At 53.2% G+C, this 26,088-nt stretch overlaps 1 protein-coding gene across 1 annotated transcript; it reads left to right on the top strand.

Annotated features, from left to right (window-relative positions):
- Nucleotides 1–2,238: 2,238 nt before the first annotated feature.
- LOC309548622 (maestro heat-like repeat-containing protein family member 1) lies at nucleotides 2,239–22,810 on the top strand (the record flags this gene model as incomplete). The annotated part of the gene is made up of 9 exons (XM_082276543.1): nucleotides 2,239–2,354; nucleotides 4,164–4,306; nucleotides 5,290–5,421; nucleotides 5,723–5,885; nucleotides 5,966–6,064; nucleotides 10,147–10,298; nucleotides 10,569–10,709; nucleotides 12,757–12,849; nucleotides 22,772–22,810. The coding sequence occupies exons 1-9, from the start codon at nucleotides 2,333–2,335 to the stop codon at nucleotides 22,808–22,810; spliced, it is 984 nt and encodes a 327-aa protein (XP_082132669.1). The 5' UTR covers nucleotides 2,239–2,332.
- Nucleotides 22,811–26,088: the final 3,278 nt, after the last annotated feature.

Raw genomic sequence — 26,088 nt, 5'->3', positions numbered from 1 at the left:
AGGGAAGGGTTTGTGTCGCAGGGAAGGGTTTGTGTCGCAGGGAAGGGTTTGTGTCGCAGGTAAGGGTTTGTGTCGCAGGGAAGGGTTTGTGTCGGAGGGACGGGTTGATATCAGAGGGAAGGTTTGATGTCGGAGGGAAGGGTTGGTGTCGGAGGGAAGGGTTGGTGTCGGAGGGACGGGTTGATGTCGGAGGGAAGGGTTGGTGTCGGAGGGAAGGGTTGGTGTCGGAGGGAAGGGTTGGTGTCGGAGGGAAGGGTTGATGTCGGAGGGAAGGGTTGGTGTCGGAGGGATGGGTTGGTGTCGGAGGGACGGGTTGGTGTCAGAGGGACGGGTTGGTGTCGGAGGGACGGGTTGGTGTCGGAGGGACGGGTTGGTGTCGGAGGGAAGGGTTGGTGTCGGAGGGAAGGCTGGATGTCGGAGGGAAGGCTGGATGTCGGAGGGAAGGCTGGATGTCGGAGGGAAGGCTGGATGTCGGAGGGAATGGTTGTGGCGCAGTGAGGTGTTGGTGGCACAGTGAGGGGTTGTTGGGATGGCAGGGAAGGGTTGATGGTGCAGTGAGGAGTTGGTGGCGCAGTGAGAGGTTGGTGGCGCAGGGAAGGAATGGTGGCTCAGTGAGGGGTTGGTGGCTCAGTGAGGGGTAGGTGGCTCAGTGAGGGGTTGGTGGCGCAGTGAGGAGTTGGTGGCGCAGTGAGGGGTTGATGGCAGGGAAGGGTTTGTGGCGCAGTGAGCAGTTGGTGGCGGAGGGAAGGGTTGGTGGCGCAGGGAGGGGTTGGTGGTGGAGGGTTGGTAGAAGATGGTGGGTTTTACCTAACAATGGAAGTCAGATTTTGTACAGAATGTATCTTTGTGGCTAACAGAATGTTCACAGATAAATCACCAGGACTGGATGGCTTCCCGAGAGTCCTCAAAGAATTCAGTCAGGTTATAGCCAGACCGTAATTCCTAATGTCTATGAACAGTTTACTGACAGGAATGGTGCCGGCTGATTGGAGAAAAGCCAACATGGTACCAATATTCAAAAAAGGGCTGAGACATATCCCAGGGAACTACAGGCCAGTCAGTCTGACATCAATAGTATGTAAACTATTGGAGGGGAGGATAAGGGACTATATCCAAGAATTTGCTGGTGAAAACAGTATCATTCGTAGTTATTGGCATGGATTTACGAAAGGTCGTTCTTGCCAAACCAACCTGTTCCCATTCTTCGAGGAAGTGAGCTGCCATCTAGATGCCAGAGAAGGGCAACAAAGCTAATAAGGGAGCTGGAGGAGTTTGGTTATAGGAGGGTGGAGGAGCTCAGTTATGGGGGATGAAAGGAGCTCGGTTATGGGGGATGGAGGAGCTTGGTTACGAGGAATGACTACAAGCACTAAACGTATTCTCCCTGGAGAAGAGACTGAGAGGGGATATGATAGCGATATACAAATACCGCATTGTTGATCCCAGCGTAGGGAGGAAACTATTCCGTCTCAGGGTGTAGGAGGACACGGGGTCACACGGTGAGTTTGGAGGGGAAGTGGCTTAGGCTGTGCAGGGGGTTTTTCACTGTCAGGGTGGTAAGGATGTGGAGCTCTCTTCCACAATCGGTGGTGTCGGTAGGAAGTATTGATAGTTTCTCTCTTGGATGGGCATATTGGTGAACACAGTATACAGGGATATGGGAGATGGTATTTGGCATGAACCATACTGGTTGGACTGGGGTCTTCATTCAGTGTACAGAAGGACAGTCTGTCACATTCCATCATTTTTTATGATCTTTTTTTTCTCCTCAGGAAATTGTACGCTGGCTAAAAGGTTTCTCCTGACACCGGACTTCCATCCGGATGTGATTGGACAGAACCATCTGGAAGCTGCTTGGGGACTTTCATAGTTCATCTCAGTAGGTCTCAGCTCGGCCATCTCTCAGGTGCCATTCACCCCCATAGTCCATGCCTTATGAGATCCCCGGATCTAACCTAGCAATAACCCCCCAGGATTGGACCCCCAGGATTGGACTCCTAGGCATCTTTAGGACATTTTGTGGCCTCTCACTGTGTTTAGTCTTCCAAAGATTGGGATTTTCCACAACAGATTGTAGGAAGTCACTGTGGTGACCCGGAACTCCTCAGTCCCATCATAGATAATGGTCTTCGTCTTCCTAGCAGAGGCCTTGGCTTCCACACTTCCCATGGCGTCCCTCCACATCGACCATTTCTAATCTGAAGCAATAAGGGGTTACCTTGGGCAGTGTGCTCCTCCTAGGCTGTCTACAAACGTGAACTCCGATCCTCGCTGACCATCCCCCACAGTGGATTCTGCAAGATACTGCGCCGCCTAGTGGACAGACAGAACAATGGCCAGTTCCAGTGTCAAACGTAAGCTGGTGAACTATATCTGACCTCTGAGGGCTTTGCTCTGTGAAATGGGGGAAATACTTAAAATAGATTTCCAGATATGGATGTTTTTCCACAAGTACATTGGTCCAGCTTGGATCGATGTAATTATACATGCGCATTACCTGGCCAATCACTGGGAAGCTGGAAATTCCCTTTAGTAAGCACCGCTACTGCACCGATTGCCCCTAGCTTCGGGGTCCCATGCTGAGAAACTGCCCTGCTGCTTAGTGAACACTAGGATTCACTTGCTCGGCATGGGCTCCATTCTGAGAATATTTTACATACTCAGTGAATGCAAAGTGTCCTGTGAATGGCACCCGGCCAGGCGAGCGACCCCCCCCCCCCCCCCCCTGTGTTCACTGTGCAGCAGGGTAACTGCTCAGTACAGGACCCCGAAGCTAGCAGCAATGCCTTTAGTAGCAGTGCCTACTACATTGATTTCCAGCTTTTACAGCTCTCATGGTGATAATGGTTTGGTCCAGGGTATAGTTGAGTTGTACAGTTCTCATGGTGATAATGGTTTGGTCCAGGTTATAGTTGGCTTGTACAGTTCTCATGGTGATAATGGTTTGGTCCAGGTTATAGTTGGCTTGTACAGTTCTCATGGTGATAATGGTTTGTTCCCTGTGGTCATTGGGTTGCACAGGCCTTCTGGTAATAATGGTTTGGTCCTGGTCATCCTTGGGTTGTACAGTTCTAATAGTGATTATGGTTCAGCACAGGTTTTAGTTGGCTTGTCCATTTCTCATTGTGATAATGGTTTGATCACGGTTATATTCGACTTCTACAGTTCTCTTGGTGAGAATGTTTTGGTCCAGGCTTTTTTTGACTTCTACAGTTCTCATGGTGATAATTGTTTGGTCCGGGGTATAGTTGAGTTGTACAGTTCTCATGTTTATAATAATTTAGTCCAGAGTATAGCTGTCCATTTCTCCTAGTGATAATGGTTTGGCCCAGGTTATAGTTGGCTTGTACAGTTTTCATGGTGATAGTGGTTTGGTCCATGGTATCGTTCAGTTGTACAGCTCTCATGGTGAGAATCTTTTGGTCCGGGGTATAGTTGAGTTGTACAGTTCTCGTGTTTATAATAATTTAGTCCAGAGTATAGTTGGCTTGTCCATTTCTCCTAGTGATAATGGTTTGGCCCAGGTTATAGTTGGCTTGTCTATTTCTTATAGTGATAATGGTTTGGCCCAGGTTATAGTTGGCTTGTCTATTTATAGTGATAATGGTTTGGCCCAGGTTATAGTTGGCTTGTCTATTTATAGTGATAATGGTTTGGCCCAGGTTATAGTTGGCTTGTCTATTTCTTGTAGTGATAATGGTTTGGCCCAGGTTATAGTTGGCTTGTGCATTTCTCATGGTGATAATGGTTTGGTCCAGAGTATAGTTGGCTTGTACAGTTTTCATGGTGATAATGGTTTGGTCCAGGTTATGGTCCAGGAACAAAGGGGAACTCTTCCAATGGGGACACTTGTACTGGTAACAACTAAGAGGGAATTTTGAGGAAGTAAAGGGGTTCTCCCCAATGGGGTACAGATGGCAGTTCTTAACCCTAACCCACTCCACCTAAAATTACCAAAAAAAGTTTGGATAATCGTGAAATAATCTTCTCACTGGATTGATGTCCAATGAGCTGTTCCTGTGAATTCATTGTAATGATTATTTATGTACTCAGGGGAGGGAGTGTTTGCTGTGGGCAGTACTCTGGTACACCAATCATTTGTATCGGTCACTGTTGGGGATTCTCTGCACCCTGGAATATAAAACATTTGTGTCTCTCACTAGGCTTGGCCATCACCCTCATGGACACCTCCACAGACAAGGACCCCGATGTACAGGAGCAGGTCTACAGCTCGCTGTGTTTCATGGGAGAGAACGCAATGGTGGAGGTGCTGGAGTCATGTGACTCTTACCTCCGACAGAACAAGGTACGTAGTTAAAGCCCCACCTACTGTATGACATCACACAGAGGGGAGTACGAAAATTGGCCTGCATAAGGTTTTCTATACTAGGAGCCAATCATGACACACTTAGGCTGACATTTGGTTGTACTTGGTGCAATGCGTTCTTAGTTGGAGCTGTGCGATCATTGGTGAGGTACAGCATAAGGACTATGATTGACAGCACAGACCATGAGATGGCTGCGTATGACCCTCAGTGACGTGGCCGGGTGTGACCCTCAGTGACGTGGCCGGGTATGACCCTCAGTGACGTGGCCGGGTGTGACCCTCAGTGACGTGGCCGGGTGTGACCCTCAGTGACGTGGCCGGGTGTGACCCTCAGGGACGTGGCCGGGTGTGACCTTCAGTGATGTGGCCGGGTATGACCCTCAGTGACGTGGCCGGGTGTGGCCCTCAGTGACGTGGCCGGGTGTGACCCTCAGTGACGTGGCCGGGTGTGACCCTCAGTGACGTGGTTGGGTATGACCCTCAGTGACGTGGTTTGGTATGACCCTCAGTGACGTGGTTGGGTATGACCCTCAGTGACGTGGTTTGGTATGACCCTCAGTGATGTGGTTGGGTATGACCCTCAGTGACGTGGCCGGGTATGACCCTCCAGTGACGTGGCCGGGTATGACCCTCCAGTGACGTGGCCGGGTATGACCCTCCAGTGACGTGGCCGGGTATGACCCTCCAGTGACGTGGCCGGGTATGACCCTCCAGTGACGTGGCCGGGTATGACCCTCCAGTGACGTGGCCGGGTATGACCCTCCAGTGACGTGGCCGGGTATGACCCTCCAGTGACGTGGCCGGGTATGACCCTCCAGTGACGTGGCCGGGTATGACCCTCCAGTGACGTGGTTGGGTATGACCCTCAGTAATGTGGCCGTTTATAACCTTAAGTGACGTGGCCCCCATCTCTTCATCTGGGAAGTGTGGGTAGATCTGTCACAATTTTGTTCTACCTGCAGTTATCCGTTACTCATCGCACCATCATCCTGAGAGCAATGGAGACCATAGTAAGGGAAAACCTTTCGAAACTGAACAAAGACACGGCAAAGATGGTTATCCTGCTGGCCTCAAATGAGATGACCAAATCTAAGGTGAGTGCAGATTAGCAGATCTGTGTATGGAGAGGTCTATGGTGAATACAGGTAAGAAGATCTGTGTATGGAGAGGTCTATGGTGAATACAGGTAAGAAGATCTGTGTATGGAGAGGTCTATGGTGAATACAGGTAAGAAGATCTGTGTATGGAGAGGTCTATGGTGCATACAGGTAAGAAGATCTGTGTATGGAGAGGTCTATGGTGAATAGGGTCCATTGGCACTCTTTGTAGAACCATTCTCTCGGACGGTATATATTCCCCCTGCCGGTATGTCTTACTCTCTCCCCCTCCTCTCAGGACATCGTATTTGAGTGGCAGCAGGCGGCCAGTAACGTCCTTGTTGCGGTTGGCAGGAGCTTCATTAACAATGTCATGGAGGAGATTCTGCTAAAGTTCCAGCCCGGGATCCTCCCACACTTCTTCATCATGCAGACGTTGGCCAATCTCTCGGTGGCGAATGGTAAGCGTGTGCCGTGTGTCCTCTTTTATTGTGATGTCAGCGAAATGACAGTGACTGCAATCCTTTCTTGTCTCTGTCAGTGTTTGGGATGGTCCCGTTCCTCAACTCCATTTTGGGGACCATGCTGCCAATGTTGGGGATGGCCAAACAGGACCCCATGAAAGCCGTCTTCTGTGTGGGTAAGACTGAGGAATCATTTGGAATGACTGATATGGCAGTGTGTGTACAGTGAGGACAGCATGAGGGGTATATCAAATATTAGGAGGGTGTATATATAGCATGTATGAGCCGAACAAAGCCGATATTCGGAGACCTAGAATCACCCACAAGTTACAAAGTTCCACCAATGACCAGGTAAGAAGCTTCACCAGGGACGAGGTACATAGGTCCACCAGTGATGAGGTACAGAGGTCCACCAGTGACGAGGTACAGAGGTCCACCAGGGACGAGGTACAGAGGTCCACCAGGGACGAGGTACAGAGGTCCACCAGTGACGAGGTACAGAGGTCCACCAGGGACGAGGTACAGAGGTCCACCAGGGACGAGGTACAGAGGTCCACCAGTGACGAGGTACAGAGGTCCACCAGTGACGAGGTACAGAGGTCCACCAGTGACGAGGTACAGAGGTCCACCAGGGACAAGGTACAGAGGTCCACCAGTGACGAGGTACAGAGGTCCACCAGTGACGAGGTACAGAGGTCCACCAGTGACGAGGTACAGAGGTCCACCAGTGACGAGGTACAGAGGTCCACCAGGAACGAGGTACAGAGGTCCACCAGGGACGAGGTACAGAGGTCCACCAGGGACGAGGTGGAGAGCTCCGCCAGGGACGAGGTGGAGAGCTCCGCCAGGGACGAGGTGGAGAGCTCCGCCAGGGACGAGGTGGAGAGCTCCGCCAGGGACGAGGTGGAGAGCTCCGCCAGGGACGAGGTGGAGAGTTCCGCCAGGGACGAGGTGGAGAGCTCCGCCAGGGACGAGGTGGAGAGCCATGCCAGGGACGAGGTGGCAAGCTCCTCCAGGGACGAGGTGGCGAGCTCCGCCAGGGACGAGGTGGTGAGCTCCGCCAGGGACGAGGTGGAGAGATCCTTCAGGGACGAGGTGGAGAGCTCCGCCAGGGACGAGGTGGAGAGCTCCGCCACGGACGAGGTGGAGAGCTCCTCCAGGGACGAGGTGGAGAGCTCCGCCAGGGACGAGGTGGAGAGCTCCACCAGGGAGGAGGTGGAGAGCTCCGCCAGGGAGGAGGTGGAGAGCTCCGCCAGGGAGGAGGTGGAGAGCTCCGCCAGGGAGGAGGTGGAGAGCTCCGCCAGGGAGGAGGTGGAGAGCTCCGCCAGGGAGGAGGTGGAGAGCTCCGCCAGGGAGGAGGTGGTGAGCTCCGCCAGGGACGAGGTGGTGAGCTCCGCCAGGGACGAGGTGGTGAGCTCCGCCAGGGACGAGGTGGAGAGCTCCGCCAGGGACGAGGTGGTGAGGTCCGCCAGGGACGAGGTGGTGAGGTCCGCCAGGGACGAGGTGGTGAGGTCCGCCAGGGACGAGGTGGAGAGCTCCGCCAGGGACGAGGTGGCGAGCTCCGCCAGGGACGAGGTGGCGAGCTCCGCCAGGGACGAGGTGGCGAGCTCCGCCAGGGACGAGGTGGCGAGCTCCGCCAGGGACGAGGTGGCGAGCTCCGCCAGGGACGAGGTGGCGAGCTCCGCCAGGGACGAGGTGGAGAGCTCCACCAGGGACGAGGTGGAGAGCTCCGCCAGGGACGAGGTGGCGAGCTCCGCCAGAGAGGAGGTGGCGAGCTCCGCCAGGGACGCGGTAGTGAGCTCCGCCAGAGAGGAGGTGGCGAGCTCCGCCAGAGAGGAGGTGGAGAGCTCCGCCAGAGAGGAGGTGGCGAGCTCCTCCAGGGACGAGGTGGAGAGCTCCGCCAGGGACGAGGTGGTGAGCTCCGCCAGGGACGAGGTGGTGAGCTCCGCCAGGGACGAGGTGGTGAGCTCCGCCAGGGACGAGGTGGAGAGCTCCGCCAGGGACGAGGTGGAGAGCTCCGCCAGGGACGAGGTGGAGAGCTCCGCCAGGGACGAGGTGGAGAGCTCCGCCAGGGAGGAGGTGGAGAGCTCCGCCAGGGAGGAGGTGGAGAGCTCCGCCAGGGAGGAGGTGGTGAGCTCCGCCAGGGACGAGGTGGCGAGCTCCGCCAGGGACGAGGTGGCGAGCTCCGCCAGGGACGAGGTGGCGAGCTCCGCCAGGGACGAGGTGGCGAGCTCCGCCAGGGACGAGGTGGAGAGCTCCGCCAGGGACGAGGTGGAGAGCTCCGCCAGGGACGAGGTGGCGAGCTCCGCCAGAGAGGAGGTGGCGAGCTCCGCCAGGGACGCGGTAGTGAGCTCCGCCAGAGAGGAGGTGGCGAGCTCCGCCAGAGAGGAGGTGGAGAGCTCCGCCAGAGAGGAGGTGGTGAGCTCCGCCAGGGACGAGGTGGTGAGCTCCGCCAGGGACGAGGTGGTGAGCTCCGCCAGGGACGAGGTGGTGAGCTCCGCCAGGGACGAGGTGGAGAGCTCCGCCAGGGACGAGGTGGAGAGCTCCGCCAGGGACGAGGTGGAGAGCTCCGCCAGGGACGAGGTGGAGAGCTCCGCCAGGGAGGAGGTGGAGAGCTCCGCCAGGGAGGAGGTGGAGAGCTCCGCCAGGGAGGAGGTGGAGAGCTCCGCCAGGGACGAGGTGGTGAGCTCCGCCAGGGACGAGGTGGTGAGCTCCGCCAGGGACGAGGTGGTGAGCTCCGCCAGGGACGAGGTGGAGAGCTCCGCCAGGGACGAGGTGGTGAGGTCCGCCAGGGACGAGGTGGTGAGGTCCGCCAGGGACGAGGTGGTGAGGTCCGCCAGGGACGAGGTGGAGAGCTCCGCCAGGGACGAGGTGGAGAGCTCCGCCAGGGACGAGGTGGTGAGCTCCGCCAGGGACGAGGTGGTGAGCTCTGCCAGGGACGAGGTGGTGAGCTCCGCCAGGGACGAGGTGGTGAGCTCCGCCAGGGACGAGGTGGTGAGCTCCGCCAGGGACGAGGTGGTGAGGTCCGTCAGGGACGAGGTGGTGAGGTCCGCCAGGGACGAGGTGGAGAGCTCCGCCAGGGACGAGGTGGTGAGGTCCGTCAGGGACGAGGTGGTGAGGTCCGCCAGGGACGAGGTGGAGAGCTCCGCCAGGGACGAGGTGGTGAGCTCTGCCAGGGACGAGGTGGAGAGCTCCGCCAGGGACGAGGTGGTGAGCTCTGCCAGGGACGAGGTGGTGAGCTCCGCCAGGGACGAGGTGGTGAGCTCCGCCAGGGACGAGGTGGTGAGGTCCGCCAGGGACGAGGTGGTGAGGTCCGTCAGGGACGAGGTGGTGAGGTCCGCCAGGGACGAGGTGGAGAGCTCCGCCAGGGACGAGGTGGTGAGGTCCGTCAGGGACGAGGTGGTGAGGTCCGCCAGGGACGAGGTGGAGAGCTCCGCCAGGGACGAGGTGGTGAGCTCTGCCAGGGACGAGGTGGTGAGCTCTGCCAGGGACGAGGTGGTGAGCTCTGCCAGGGACGAGGTGGTGAGCTCTGCCAGGGACGAGGTGGTGAGCTCCGCCAGGGATGAGGTGGAGAGCTCCGCCAGAGATCTTATTCCGGAAATAGAATGTATAAACTTCAAAGCCTGGACAGGCTCCAATATACAGAGACCCCAAATACCCCATCATGAAGTACAAGGATTTGTTTACTGAAGTCAGAGGGGGAATGCAGAATTCTGATTGGTTGTTATAGGTTGCTGGCCGTACTTTTTGGTTTTGTTGACTCTAGTTTGGCTGTGTCTAAAACATACCTGGGGGGGACACAAGGCGTGGGCTTGGCTGGTGCTGGTAAAGGAGAGTGGGGCTTTATATGTCATTGGTGGAACTCTGCATCCTTGTGATGTCTGAATGTTGGCCATGTGCAGTCTGTGATCGATGTATCTTATATGATGAGCTCTGGATGTATGTCTGTGTACATGTCTGTGTACATGTCTGTGTACATGTCTGTGTACATGTCTGTGTACATGTCTGTGTACATGTCTGTGTACATGTCTGTGTACATGTCTGTGTATATATACAGTGTGGTCCTGTATGGAGGGTCCTCTGTATAATGTAGAAATGTGCCGGTCTTCCAGCAATGATAACCATGTCTACCCATGGCGCCAGAAGTGGCACTCCTGCTTGTAGAAGGTATCAGAGCCAGATCTTACCTGGGAGGGACTGGGGATGGGGGGGGGGGGGTAATTGCTCTGATTCCAGCCTCTGTGTCGTCCTGTCTCAGCTCTGCAGCGTTTCAGTGAGAGTATTCTGGAGTATTTGGCTAACCTGGATAAAGCTCCGGACCCCACCGTGAGGAAGGACACCTTCTCCAGTGACCTCTTCAATGCCTATGACATCCTCTTCAATAACTGGCTGCAGAACCGCGAGTCCAAGGTGAGGCACTGAGGGTATAATGAGGGTTGTGTCTTCTGACCCTGGGGGTCGTGTCTGGATCTGTCTACCCTCCCTCGGTTGGCTCCATCCCATCATCCTCTCTGCTGCTCAGCAGTCTCTTAGACTCTTCTCTCATTCTCTTTTTTTTTTCTCTCTTCCTCTCACTCAGTCCCATTGTCCTCTCTCTGTCCCATCTCTCCCTCCTCTGCAGGTCAGGTTATCTCTGTCTCATTGTCCTCTCTCTCTGTCCCATCTCTCCTTCCTCTGCAGGTCAGGTTGGCTGTGGTTGAAGCTCTCGGGCCAATGAGTCACTTGTTACCCAATGAGAAGTTGGAGGAGCAGCTCCCGCGTCTGATCCCCGGCATCCTCTCTCTGTATAAGAAGAATGTGGAGGCTTTCTATGTTACAAAGGTGAGTGGAAGGACCGGGAGACTTCAATGACTGCCATGAAATTCTCTTGAAGGACACAGATGTTCAGAGACTGCCAAGTTATACTGCCGCCCACAGGGGGATTTGGACACTAAGCGAAAAACAAACTGTGAACAGCCCGATATAACCCCACCTATCCATATAACCCCCACCTATTCATATAACCCCCACCTATTCATATAACCCCGCCTATTCATATAACCCCGCCTATTCATATAACCCCACCTATTCATATAACCCCACCTATTCATATAACCCCACCTATCCATATAACCCCACCTATTCATATAACCCCGCCTATTCATATAACCCCACCTATTCATATAACCCCCACCTATTCATATAACCCCCACCTATCCATATAACCCCACCTATTCATATAACCCCGCCTATTCATATAACCCCACCTATTCATATAACCCCACCTATTCATATAACCCCACCTATTCATATAACCCCACCTATCCATATAACCCCACCTATCCATATAACCCCACCTATCCATATAACCCCACCTATTCATATAACCCCACCTATTCATATAACCCCCACCTATTCATATAACCCCCACCTATTCATATAGCCCCCACCTATTCATATAACCCCCACCTATTCATATAACCCCACCTATTCATATAACCCCGCCTATTCATATAACCCCGCCTATTCATATAACCCCCACCTATTCATATAACCCCCACCTATTCATATAACCCCACCTATCCATATAACCCCGCCTATTCATATAACCCCGCCTATTCATATAACCCCACCTATTCATATAACCCCGCCTATTCATATAACCCCGCCTATTCATATAACCCCACCTATTCATATAACCCCCGCCTATTCATATAACCCCGCCTATTCATATAACCCCACCTATTCATATAACCCCACCTATTCCCAGCATGCCTCGGTTTTAGTGTCCTGGGACCACCCGTGCTCTGTGGAGAGAAGTCTGACCTATTTTGCTAGCTAAGTTATTTTTCAATATTATTTTTTCTTTAATTAAACAACCTAAAGTAGTTTTTTCCTTTCACCTGAACAAGGACGTCGCTCTTTTGTCTCTGTGTGGGTTGAGTTCTTCAGAAGGAGATCTCCCACCATTGTCTGGATCTGGATGTAGTCCACGTTGGGTGGGTTCAGCTCACAGCTTCCATTAGGACTATCTTTTTCTCATTCCCCATGATACCATTTATTAAATAAATAAATAAAATAACATAAATCTTTATTCACGCTCACGGTCCTTCAATGAAGAAGGAAGAATATGGAATATTTGTACCTACAGTGACTTCCTTTTCTTGAAGTCCATTGAGGAACACCGGTCCCGCCTCTGAGAGTCTCTGGGATCATGCTCTTGGTGCTGTTTTTCCTCAAAACAGAGGCATGCTGGGAGAAGGAGGGGCTATACCAGTGTTCAGATCCTCCTGTAGAGGGCAGTATAACCTGATAGTCTGAATTTCTGTATCCCACAATGAACACCGGGAAAATAACACCGGGTGAAAGGGAGGGGTTCCCGCATCCAGCACAGTGGAAGGGGTTCCTGCATTGGGCGCAACGGGAGGGGGTTCCGCATCCAGCACAGGGAGTCCCGCATCTGGTGAAGGGGAGGGGTTCCTGCATCCGGCGCAATGGTAGGGGGTCCAGCACAGTGGGAGGGGTTCCCGCATCCAGCACAGTGGGAGGGGTTCCCGCATCCAGCACAGTGGGAGGGGTTCCCTCATCCAGCACAGTGGGAGGGGTTCCCTCATCCAGCACAGTGGGAGGGGTTCCCGCATCCAGCACAGAGGGAGGGGTTCCCGCATCCAGCACAGTGGGAGGGGTTCCCGCGTCCAACACAGTGGGAGGGGTTCCTGTGGACAGCCAGTTGGTTGTGATAGATTGTGAAAGGTGGGAATTCCCTGGAGGGGTGGTCAGGTGTGATTTTGGTGCTCCCACCTTCCTGTGTAATGAATGCACCTTGTGGGGGCTCTCCGGTTATAGCGGGATGTATATAATGCTCCTCCCTTATTGTGTGTATTGTCAGAGCTTCTGTCAGATCCTGGAGAGTGGCGTGGCCAATGACAGCCGGAGTCTGGAGCCTCTGATGGACTCGGTGATGGGAGCCCTTCACTTCCAGGTAAGAATCCCTTCACTCAGGTGTCACTCCTATATTCCTCCCTAATCATCACTCCCATCATCCGCTGCTGCCTGTCCTCTCCTGAGCATGCTGAAGCCTAAGAGCCAGTAGGACAGGACGGTGTGCAGGGAGTCATGTGACCCCACCTCCCCCATTCTCGGCACCATTGTGGGGTCTGTATGACGAGGAAAGACAGCAGGAGCTGCCAAATCAGAACTCCAGGCAAACCGCTAACTCAGTGGTTCTTAACCTGGGTTCGATCGAACCCCAGGGGTTCGGTGAGTCAGTCTCAGGGGTTCGGCGGGGGGCAACAGGGCAATTGCTCCCCCCCGAGAAAATATTACTGATTGTGAGGCCAACCCCACCCCCCCGGGAAATCAGAGCTGCAGTCGGGACGACTCACAGCCATTACAGATAGACACTTGACGCTCTGCCCCCTGTACCTCCCCCAGCAGGTTTCCAGCTCCTGCAGGCTGCTTGCTGCTTGAGTGGGCGGGATTGGGATGTACCTGACCACGGAGATTGCGCCCGCCTGGAAGAGAGAAGTGTGAGCAGCTGAGCAGAGGGAGCCGAGTGAATGTTCCTGGAGGTAGGCTCAGCTAGCTGTACATGGTGGATTAGTTTGCAAGCAGCTCTATGCTACATCTGCTGAGTTACTGCAGCTTAGCATAGAGGTGCTGTTAGCTGACAAATGGAAATGCAATTCCTTTTCATTTAGCTCAATAAGCATTGTGAATGCCCCCTGGTGTGTACCCCCCTGACACCCCATGGTATGCCCTCCCAACACCTCCCCCCAGTGTGTGCCCCCCTGACACCCCATGGTATGCCCTCCCAACACCTCCCCCCAGTGTGTTCCCTCCTGTCACCCCATGGTATGTCCTCCCAACCCCCCCAGTGTGTACCCTCCTGATACCCCATGGTTTGCCCTCCCAACACCTCCCCCCAGTGTGTGCCCTCCTGACACCCCATGGTATGCCCTCCCAACACCTCCCCCCAGTGTGTTCCCTCTTGACACCCCATGGTATGTCCCCCCAACCCCCCCAGTGTGTGCCCTCCTGATACCCCATGGTATGCCCTCCCAACACCTCCCCCCAGTGTGTGCCCTCCTGACACCCCATGGTATGCCCTCCCAACCCCACCCCAGTGTGCCCTCCTGATACCCCATGGTATGCCTTCCCAACCCCCCCAGTGTGTGCCCTCCCAACCACTGATGTGTGCCCTCCTGACACCCATTGTGTGGCCTCCAGACTCTCCACTGGTGTGTGCCCTCACTACCCTCCCCCACAGTGTGTGTCCTCCTGACCCTCCCCAAAGTGTATGCCCTTCCAACCCCCTGGTGTGTGCCCTCATAACCCCCCGGTGTGTGCCCTCTTGACCCCCCCCCCCTGGTGTGTGCCCTCCTGACCCTCCCCTGGTGTGTGCCCTCCTAGCCCCCTGGTGTGTGGCTTTACTGATCCCTGTACACTGTCCTATCCTCTGTCCTGTCAACTCCTGTCCTCTGCCCTATTCTCTGTACACCGTCCTACAGCCTATTGACCACTCTATTCTTCCCTACAATCAACTGACCCGTATACACTGCCCTACATGCTACTGGCCTCTGTACACTGCCCTACATCCTACTGACCTTTCTACACCGCCCTAAAAACTACTGACCCCTATACACTGCCCCACATGCTACTGACCTCGCTACACTGCCCTACAAACTACTGAGCACTGTACACTACCCTACAAATTACTGACCACTGCACACTGCCCTACAAACTACTCACTACTGCACACTGCCCTACAAACTACTCACTACTGCACACTGCCCTACAGCCTACTGACCTCTGTACGCTGCCCTACAGCCTACTGACCTCTGTACGCTGCCCTACAGCCTACTGACCTCTGTACGCTGCCCTACAGCCTACTGACCTCTGTACGCTGCCCTACAGCCTACTGACCTCTGTACGCTGCCCCGAGACTAGACTCATAAAATCATATTTTATTTTTCCAATTAAGAAGGGTTCGGTGAATGCGCATATGAAGCTGGTGGGGTTCAGTACCTCCAACAAGGTTAAGAACCACTGCGCTAACTCCATGGGCTCAATAGACTGCTATATATATATATATCTCTATATCACCATATATACCATCAGGACCAGACAGGCCGGCGCCAACATCCTTACAACTTTACACTGAGCAATACACGAGATATGAGACTTCATAGGAGCCTGAAATCATTTACAGGAGAATCCCATCCGAATCTATCCGAATATCATCCGAAAGTGACATTTATTTCAGTAATTGAATTCAGAAAGGAAACCTCCTATATATTCTATAGATGTTACACAGAGTGAGAGATTTCCAGCATTTCTTTCTTTTCTTTTTGATGATTTTGGCTTCCAGCGAGTGACACCCCAACATTCAGAAAATTTGAATATTACATAAGACCAATAAAAAAAGGATTTATAATAGAGAAATGTTGTCTTAGTGAAAAGTCTGTACATGTCACGATTCGCCACGGTCACGGCGACTAGCTAACCGAGACGTGGTAAACCGTGACTGGGGAGTATACGGGAATAAGGGAAAATTCCTATTAAGTAATAAGATTGGCTGCGATACTTTCACAGCACGCACTGCCTTTGGTCACCACTAGAGGGAGACTCCAATCCAGCTGGCTGACCACACACAGGCAGATACAAATCTTACATACAATCTGGTGCACTCTAAGGCTCGGTTCACACTATTGCGATGCGGGAAGGCTGCGAATTCGCAGCCTGTTCCCGCATCGCACACGCACCCCCGGCAGTTCACACTGCCATATGCGATCCGCTGGGGGTGTCAATGTAATCTTAACGACACCCCCAGTTTGATCGCATATCGCAGTGCGATAGTGCAGTTCGCACAGGATCGGATCGCACAAGTGTGAACCGCTGTGCGATCCGATCCTGATGCGGCAGCAAAAATGCCTCCTGTGCGTCTTTGCTGCGGGTGCGGTGCGAATTTAGCCATACAAACTGTATGGCTAAACTCGCACCGCACAGCTGATCGCATGTAATGTCAGAGCAGTGCGCTCCGACATGACATGCGAACCCGGCACACGCAGAAGTGTGAACCGGGTCTAAGGGTTGGGGAGCAGTCTAGCAATTATCACACACTACTAGGATTCCTCCAGCTATCCTACAAGCTAGAACCCCCCGGTGTTAATCACTCTTCCCACTGTCCCCACACCCACACACCACAAACGATAGCCTGCCATCACCCAACAGTTTGTCCGCAGACTGGTCTGCTGGGACACCACACACACGCAGATCTCCGTCTGGTTTACAATCTGCCAACACGCAGTGCAATTGCATACAGATTGGCATGTAGCGTAGACCAAGCAATTAGGCACTAAAATGCAACAATCTCTCTAGAGGTATGAGTCCTAGCTTAGTACACAGAAGTCACTTATTAATTTTATAATTTAATATCCCGAAAGTGGGCAGTGCATAAAAAATATATACAAAGCAAAAGGAGTTAGAAAAAAGATAAAAAAGACACACAATTGGGAATTTGCTATGAAAATAAAAGGGAATAAAACAGAAATAAACTTTACTGAAGCTTATCCCGTTGGCAGAAGCATACCGGAAATTGTGTGGGAACTCCTCAGTTCAGAACTGGCTTCAAGGAAGAACAATGTCTATTCTCAGGTTCCCCAATTTATTGGAATATGGATGTGGGCTGGACTTTAGCCCTTGGCCAATCAACCCCAGGGGGTTGTCCCCATCTCAGCCCACCCGATGTTTCGTGTTCTGAACTGACCAGAGTTGAATTGGCCCAGGACAGCGCTGACCGCTGGGTCAGGGATAGGAATTCTGACACTAGCGCATCGGTCTGATCGCGACAGTACCAAACACTGCTTGCCTGCCGCAATCAAGCGCTATACAACGGTTTTGTGCAATTCTCTAGGATTCGACACACGCTACAGACACAGACTCACATGTACTTGTAGCCCAACACGTGAATCATAAGAAGGAATTATTTTCATCTCTCTGCCACTAATATTTTAACTTTTATGAGAAATCCATTCCTTTGATCTGATGATGCTGGCAGACTGTTAGGAGCCTATTGTCGCCTCCCTGCAGATTTCCGCAGCCAAGATGACTGGCGGTTCTTTTTGATGCTCCCGGAAGTGACAATTCTCTTGTTTACTGGTATGGGAGACCTCAATTGGCACCCAGGTGTCAACTCTATCCCAGAGAGCAGCTCTGTCCTTTCAAATGCTAATAAAAGGACATATTGACTGATAATAAATACTATTTCTTCAGATCACTTCATATTTCGCTAATGCAAAGCTACTTTATATCTGACATTTTCGTTACAGTACAGTATAGGATGCACTCAATACTTGGTCGGGGCTCCTTTTGCATGAATTACTGCATCAATGAGGCGTGGCATGGAGGCGTGGCATGGAGGCGTGGCATGGAGGGGATCAGCCTGTGGCACGGCTGAGGTGTTATGGAAGCCCAGGTTGCTTTGATAGCGGCCTTCAGCTCCTCTGCATTGTTGGGTCTGGTGTCTCTCATCTTCCTACTGACAATCCCCCCACAGATTCTCTATGGGGTTTAGGTCAGGCCAGTTTGCTGGCCCATCAAGCACAGTGATTCCATGATCATGTGACCAGGTATTGGTTGATTTGGCAGTGTGGGCGGTGCCAAGTCCTGGTGGAAAATGAAATCAGCATCCCTATAAAGCTGAGTCAGCAGAGGGAAGCATGAAGAGCTCTAGAATTTCCTGCTAGAGGGCGGAGCTGACTTTGGTGGACCGACACCAGCAGATGACACCCCAAATCATCACTGACTGTGGGAAATGTTGCATTTCATTTGGAAATGAAGGTCCCAGAGTCTGGAGGAGGAGTGGAGAGGCACAGAATCCCAGCTGCATGAGGTGCAGTGTGAAGTTTCCACAGTCAGTGATGATTTGAAATGCACCTCCTATGTATAATCCCATTCACCGAACATACAGAGATAACATTCACTGCTAATAAATGATACAAATGTATACCAAAGTATTAGGCCTCATGCACACGGGGCGATTTTACAGCGGCTGTTTTTGGCTTCAGATGTTTTTTTCTGTAGCCAATAAACTCCCCGGCATGTTCTCCTCCTATGTCTCCCCTCCATGTCCTCCTATGTCTCCCCTCCATGTCCTCCTATGTCTCCCCGGCATGTTCTCCTATGTCTCCCCAGCATGTCCTCCTATGTCTCCCCTCCATGTTCTCCTATGTCTCCCCGGCATGTTCTCCTATGTCTCCCCGGCATGTTCTCCTATGTCTCCCCGGCATGTTCTCCTATGTCTCCCCGGCATGTTCTCCTATGTCTCCCCGGCATGTTCTCCTATGTCTCCCCGGCATGTTCTCCTATGTCTCCCCGGCATGTTCTCCTATGTCTCACCAGCATGTTCTCCTATGTCTCCCCTCCATGTTCTCCTATGTCTCCCCGGCATGTTCTCCTATGTCTCCCCGGCATGTTCTCCTATGTCTCCCCTCCATGTTCTCCTATGTCTCCCCAACATGTTCTCCTATGTCTCCCCAGCATGTCCTCCTATGTCTCCCCAGCATGTTCTCCTATGTCTCCCCAGCATGTTCTCCTATGTCTCCCCGGCATGTTCTCCTATGTCTCCCCTCCATGTCCTCCTATGTCTCCCCTCCATGTTCTCCTATGTCTCCCCAGCATGTCCTCCTATGTCTCCCCTCCATGTTCTCCTATGTCTCCCCGGCATGTTCTCCTATGTCTCCCCGGCATGTTCTCCTATGTCTCCCCTCCATGTCCTCCTATGTCTCCCCTCCATGTTCTCCTATGTCCCCCCGGCATGTTCTCCTATGTCTCCCCGGCATGTTCTCCTATGTCTCCCCTCCATGTCCTCCTATGTCCCCCCGGCATGTTCTCCTATGTCTCCCCAGCATGTTCTCCTATGTCTCCCCTCCATGTCCTCCTATGTCTCCCCGGCATGTTCTCCTATGTCTCCCCGGCATGTTCTCCTATGTCTCCCCGGCATGTTCTCCTATGTCTCCCCTCCATGTCCTCCTATGTCTCCCCGGCATGTCCTCCTATGTCTCCCCGGCATGTCCTCCTATGTCTCCCCGGCATGTTCTCCTATGTCTCCCCGGCATGTCCTCCTATGTCTCCCCGGCATGTTCTCCTATGTCTCCATGCACACACAGGCTGCTATCAGTAGTTTTTGGCAGTGGCGTTTTCTGGCTGCAAAAAAAAGCCAAAAACTAGCGGGTTCTGAGTGGCGTTGGGCCGATGTAAAAACGCTCGAATGTCGATAAACGCCAAAAAATGCTGCACATAAGGACTGCTCACATTTCTGCTACTGCAGCAAGGTGGCAGCCCTGGGTCTGGTGACGTACACCTACGTCGCTGGACTCCTCCCTGTCTCTGCAGCGCGCTCCCGCTGTATTCAGACACAGAGGGAGGCGGGCCGGAGGAGGAGAGGCGGCGATCACCGTCTCTCCTCCCTGATTGTCAGGGAAAGACTGAGAAGATCCGCCTGCTTGTGTAAACAAAGGGGGCGGATCTTCTCTGCGACAGGCAGGGACAGATCACAGGATTCAGCATAGCTCAACCTGCAATCTCTGTCTGTGTCACACAACCCCCTCCCCCCACACACGTCAGTAAGCATGAGGTATACATTTAACCCCTTGATCACCAACAGTGTTAACCCCTTCCCTGCCAGTGTCATTAGTACAGTGACAGTGCATATGTATAGCACTGATTACTGTAGTAATGTCACTGGTACCCCCAAAAGTGTCAAAAATGTCAGTTTGGGGTCCGATCTGTCCGCCGCAATGTCGCAGTCCCACAAAAAATCGCAGATTACTAGTAAAAAAAAACAAAAATGACATCTTTCCCGTAGTAGTTACTAACTTTTGTGCAAACCATTTAAAAATACGCTTATTGCGATTTTTTTTTTTTTACCAATAATATGTAGCAGAAAACAAATTGGCCTAAAATGTTGAAAAGTTTTGATTTGTAATTTTTTTTTTGGGAATTTTATATATCAGAATGTGAAAAAATTGACATTTTCTACTTTGACAGTTAAAAAATATCCAATATATTAAATTTTTGTCCTATATTTAGGCCAAAATGTATTTAGCTATATGTGTTTGACAAAAAAAAATCTCAATGAGCGTATTTTTAACCGCTTTAAGACCGGAAGATTTTACCCCATTCCTGACCAGGCCATATTTTGCGATTCGGCACTGCGTTACTTTAACGGACAATTGCGCGGTCGTGCGACGCTGTACCCAAATAAAATTTACATTTTTTTTTCCCCACAAATAGAGATTTCTTTTGATGGTATTCGATCACCTGTGCGATTTTTTTTAAATTTTTGAAAAAAAGAGCGACAATCTTGAAAAAAAAAAAAACAATATTTTCGCAAATTTTTCGCTCTTTGTTTTATTAATATCGCAAAAAGTAAAAATCGGACAGGTGATCAAATACCACCAAAAGAAAGCTCTGATTGTGGGAACAAAAGGACGTAAATTTCGTTTGGGTACAGCGTCGTACGAGCGCGCAATTGTCAGTTAAAAGTCACGCAGTGCCAAGTTGAAAAAAGTGGCCTGGTCATTAAGCAGCCACATCCTTCGGGGGGTAAAGTGGTTAATTATCTGTCACATGGTGTCTGTCTGTCACTCCCAGTGACGGTGAATCCCCTCACTATATGTACATCCTTTGTTGTAGTCACATCAGAGGACAGTAGGGGGTGATCTCATCAGTTATTTCCCTACGCGTTTCATGGGTTCTAATTCTTCAACTTCTCTCTAGTGCCGCTTGGGGGGGGGATGTTTTGTCACATTTTTGGGGTTGCGGTCGCTATGTGCAAAGAGAGATCACACAAATACTTAAAGCGGAGTTCCACCCATTTTAATAAGTTTAGATGTACGTAATCCTCTATAAAAATGCTTTTACCAATGGAAACTATTTTTTTTTTTTGCAAGGAAATACCTTTTTTTCTTCTTTATTCATCCGCACTTCCGGGTCCGGCCGCCTATAGGCCATTACGTCACTCTGTGATTAGCCCCGCCTCCTCTCAGTGGGCTCTACGGAATGCATTGCTTAGAATCCATGCTCCGCTCCGCCTCCACCCCCGCCCCCGCCCCGCCTCCTCTTAGTGAGCGTGGACTGAAAGCATTACATCCCGTAGAGCTTACTGAGAGGAGGCGGGGCGGGGGTGGAGGCGGAGCGGAGCATGGACTCTAAGCAATGCATCCCGTAGAGCCCACTGAGGGGAGCCGGGGCAGAGGCGGAGTGGAGCGCGGACTCAAAGTAATATATCCCTCAGTACAGCTGGTGCCGGTTTAATTATGCGAGATTTTGTCACTCGGCGATTCGCCCCGCGTTGCTTTGAGTCCACGCTCCGCTCCGCCTCCGCCCCGCCTCCTCTCAGTGGGCTCTACGGGATGCATTGATTTGAGTCCACGCTCCACCCCGCCTCATCTCAGTGGGCTCTACGGGATGCATTGCTTTGAGTCCACGCTCCACCCCGCCTCCTCTCAGCGGGCTCTACGGGATGCATTGCTTTGAGTCCATGCTCCGCCCCGCCTCCTCTCAATTGGCTCTACGGGATGCATTGCTTTGAGCCCACGCTCCGCCCCCACCCCGCCTCCTCTCAGTGGGCTCTACGGGATGCATTGCTTTGAGTCCACGCTCCGCTGCGCCTCCGCCCCGCCTCCTCTCAGTGAGCTCTACGGGATGCATTGCTTTGAGTCCACGCTCTGCCCCGCCTCCTCTCAGTGGGCTCTACGGGATGCATTGCTTTGAGTCCACGCTCCGCCCCCGTCCCGCCTCCTCTCAGTGGGCTCTACGGGATGCATTGCTTTGAGTCCACGTTCCGCTGCGCCTCCGCCCCACCTCCTCTCAGTGGGCTCTACGGGATGCATTGCTTTGAGTCCACGCTCCGCTCCGCCTCCTCTCAGTGGGCTCTACGGGATGCATTGCTTTGAGTCCAAGCTCCGCTCCGCCTCCGCCCCGCCTCCTCTCAGTGGGCTCTACGGGATGCATTGCTTTGAGTCCACGCTCCGTTCCGTCTCCGCCCCGCCTCCTCTCAGTGGGCTCTACGGGATGCATTGCTTTGAGTCCACGCTCCGCCCCCACCCCGCCTCCTCTCAGTGGGCTCTACGGGATGTAATGCTTTGAGTCTCCGCTCCGCCTCCGCCCCGCCTCCTCTCAGTGAGCGTGGACTGAAAGCATTACATCCCGTAGAGCTCACTGAGAGGAGGCGGGGCGGGGGTGGAGGCGGAGCAGAGCGTGGACTCAAAGCAATGCATCCGGTAGAGCTCACTGAGAGGAGGCGGGGCGGAGGCGGAGCGCAGCGCGGACTCAAAGTAATACATCCCTCAGTACAGCTGGTGCCGTTGTAATAATGCGAGATTTCGTCACTCGGCGATTCGCAATGTATGCTGGGATACATGACGCCGCTATCACAGGAGCCCTTGCGAATCGCCGAGTGACGTAATAAGAAAAAGGTATTTCCTTGCAAAAAAATAAAAAATAGTTTCCATTTGGTAAAAGCATTTTTAAAGGGGATTACGTACATCTAAACTTATTAAAAGGGGTGGAACTTCGCTTTAAAAGTATAACATTTATTAAAAGTAATGACAAAGATAAAGAAAATATAAGAAGAATACTTAAGTAAAGTTGCTTGTTTCCACGGAGTCCCCCTTTAAGGTGTGGGCAAGTAATCAGACCAGACGCTTGCATGTCACATGATTCTGCTCTGGAGGCGGGACTAAGCTCTTAGCAGTGTGGGCGGTGGTATTTAGACTTCTGTATAAGGAATAGACCACCCCCAGGCCAACTCCCTTTCCAATATGACCCCTCAAGGACCTGACCAGCTATCAGTACCATTCCTTTGGTATACGGGTAAAGCTATGCTTGTGTCCTTCTAGGACTCCTTGACCAGGATTTGGAGCCCTAGAATGCATTAGTGAGCCAATTACAGGGGGGTGTCGGGGAGAATCCCTGCAAGGGTCTCATAGGCCGTATAGCTGCATATCCCAACCCTTCACCACCCACTGTCCTATATTGTGGTATTTGTTGGACCCGGGGAGAGACAGATACTCCGGTACTCATGGTGTTTTATGGTTGGGGTGGAGGAGGGGAGGACGTCTCTCAGACTCTTCTTGTCGGAGGAGGGGAGGACGACTCTCAGACTCTTCTTGTCGGAGGAGGGGAGGACGACTCTCAGACTCTTCTTGTCGGAGGAGGGGAGGACGACTCTCAGACTCTTCTTGTCGGAGGGGTGGAGGACGTCTCTCAGACTCTTCTTGTCGGAGGGGTGAAGGACGTCTCTCAGACTCTTCTTGTCGGAGGAGGGGAGGACGACTCTCAGACTCTTCTTGTCGGAGGAGGGGAGGACGACTCTCAGACTCTTCTTGTCGGAGGAGGGGAGGACGACTCTCAGACTCTTCTTGTCGGAGGGGTGGAGGACGTCTCTCAGACTCTTCTTGTCGGAGGGGTGAAGGACATCTCTCAGACTCTCCTAGTTGGAGGAGGGGAGGACGTCTCTCAGACTCTTCTTGTCGGAGGAGGGGAGGACGTCTCTCAGACTCTTCTTGTCGGAGGAGGGGAGGACGTCTCTCAGACTCTTCTTGTCGGAGGAGGGGAGGACGTCTCTCAGACTCTTCTTGTCGCGGGGGTGAAGGACGTCTCTCAGACTCTTCTTGTCGGAGGAGTGGAGGACGACTCTCAGACTCTTCTTGTCGGAGGAGGGGAGGACATCTCTCAGACTCTTCTTGTCGGGGGGGTGAAGGACGTCTCTCAGACTCTTCTTGTCGGAGGAGGGGAGGACGACTCTCAGACTCTTCTTGTCGGAGGGGTGGAGGACGTCTCTCCGACTCTTCTTGTCGGAGGAGGGGAGGACGTCTCTCAGACTCTTCTTGTTGGAGGAGGGGAGGACGTCTCTCAGACTCTTCTTGTCGGAGGGGTGAAGGACGTCTCTCAGACTCTTCTTGTCGGAGGAGGGGAGGACATCTCGCAGACTCTTCTTGTCGGAGGAGGGGAGGACGTCTCTCAGACTCTTCTTATCGGAGGGGTGAAGGACGTCTCTCAGACTCTTCTAGTTGGAGGAGGGGAGGACATCTCTCAGACTCTTCTTGTCGGAGGAGGGGAGGACGACTCTCAGACTCTTCTTTTCGGAGGAGGGGAGGACGTCTCTCAGACTCTTCTTGTCGGAGGAGTGGAGGACGTCTCTCAGACTCTTCTTGTCGGAGGAGGGGGAGGACGTCTCTCCGACTCTTCTTGTCGGAGGAGGGGGAGGACGTCTCTCCGACTCTTCTTGTCGGAGGAGGGGGAGGACGTCTCTCTGACTCTTCTTGTCGGAGGGGGGGAGGACGACTCTCAGACTCTTCTTGTCGGAGGAGGGGAGGACGTCTCTCAGACTCTTCTTGTCGGAGGGGTGAAGGACGTCTCTCAGACTCTTCTAGTTGGAGGAGGGGAGGACGTCTCTCAGACTCTTCTTGTCGGAGGAGGGGAGGACATCTCTCAGACTCTTCATGTCGGAGGAGGGGAGGACGTCTCTCCGACTCTTCTTGTCGGAGGAGGGGAGGACGTCTCTCCGACTCTTCTTGTCGGAGGAGGGGGAGGACATCTCTCCGACTCTTCTTGTCGGAGGGGGGGAGGACGACTCTCAGACTCTTCTTGTCGGGGGGGTGAAGGACGTCTCTCAGACTCTTCTTGTCGGAGGAGGGGAGGACGACTCTCAGACTCTTCTTGTCGGAGGGGTGGAGGACGTCTCTCCGACTCTTCTTGTCGGAGGAGGGGAGGACGTCTCTCAGACTCTTCTTGTTGGAGGAGGGGAGGACGTCTCTCAGACTCTTCTTGTCGGAGGGGTGAAGGACGTCTCTCAGACTCTTCTTGTCGGAGGAGGGGAGGACATCTCGCAGACTCTTCTTGTCGGAGGAGGGGAGGACGTCTCTCAGACTCTTCTTATCGGAGGGGTGAAGGACGTCTCTCAGACTCTTCTTGTCGGAGGAGGGGAGGACGACTCTCAGACTCTTCTTGTCGGAGGAGGGGAGGACGACTCTCAGACTCTTCTTTTCGGAGGAGGGGAGGACGTCTCTCAGACTCTTCTTGTCGGAGGAGTGGAGGACGTCTCTCAGACTCTTCTTGTCGGAGGAGGGGGAGGACGTCTCTCCGACTCTTCTTGTCGGAGGAGGGGGAGGACGTCTCTCCGACTCTTCTTGTCGGAGGAGGGGGAGGACGTCTCTCCGACTCTTCTTGTCGGAGGGGGGGAGGACGACTCTCAGACTCTTCTTGTCGGAGGAGGGGAGGACGTCTCTCAGACTCTTCTTGTCGGAGGGGTGAAGGACGTCTCTCAGACTCTTCTAGTTGGAGGAGGGGAGGACGTCTCTCAGACTCTTCTTGTCGGAGGAGGGGAGGACATCTCTCAGACTCTTCATGTCGGAGGAGGGGAGGACGTCTCTCCGACTCTTCTTGTCGGAGGAGGGGAGGACGTCTCTCCGACTCTTCTTGTCGGAGGAGGGGGAGGACATCTCTCCGACTCTTCTTGTCGGAGGGGGGGAGGACGACTCTCAGACTCTTCTTGTCGGAGGGGTGGAGGACGTCTCTCAGACTCTTCTTGTCGGAGGGGTGAAGGACGTCTCTCAGACTCTTCTAGTTGGAGGAGGGGAGGACGTCTCTCAGACTCTTCTTGTCGGAGGAGGGGAGGACGTCTCTCAGACTCTTCTTGTTGGAGGAGGGGAGGATGTCTCTCAGACTCTTCTTGTTGGAGGAGGGGAGGACGTCTCTCAGACTCTTTTTGTTGGAGGAGGGGAGGACATCTCTCTCAGATTCTTCTTATCGGAGGAGGGGAGGACGTCTCTGACTCTTCTTGTCGGAGGAGGGGAGGACGTCTCTCAGACTCTTCTTGTCGGAGGAGGGGAGGACGTCTCTCAGACTCTTCTTGTCGGAGGAGGGGAGGATGTCTCTCAGACTCTTCTTGTCGGAGGAGGGGAGGACGTCTCTCAGACTCTTCTTGTCGGAGGAGGGGAGGACGACTCGCAGACTCTTCTTGTCGGAGGAGGGGAGGACGTCTCTCCGACTCTTCTTGTCGGAGGAGTGGAGGACGTCTCTCCGACTCTTCTTGTCGGAGGAGGGGAGGACGTCTCTCAGACTCTTCTTGTCGGAGGAGGGGAGGGCGTCTCTCAGACTCTTCTTGTCGGAGGAGGGGAGGGCGTCTCTCAGATTCTTCTTGTCGGAGAAGGGG

Source organism: Pelophylax lessonae (genome assembly GCF_965119305.1).
Source record: "Pelophylax lessonae genome assembly, contig: HAP1_SCAFFOLD_237, whole genome shotgun sequence".
In the NCBI taxonomy this organism is placed as follows: Eukaryota; Metazoa; Chordata; class Amphibia; order Anura; family Ranidae; genus Pelophylax; species Pelophylax lessonae.
This window is presented reverse-complemented; position numbering and strand designations above follow the sequence as displayed.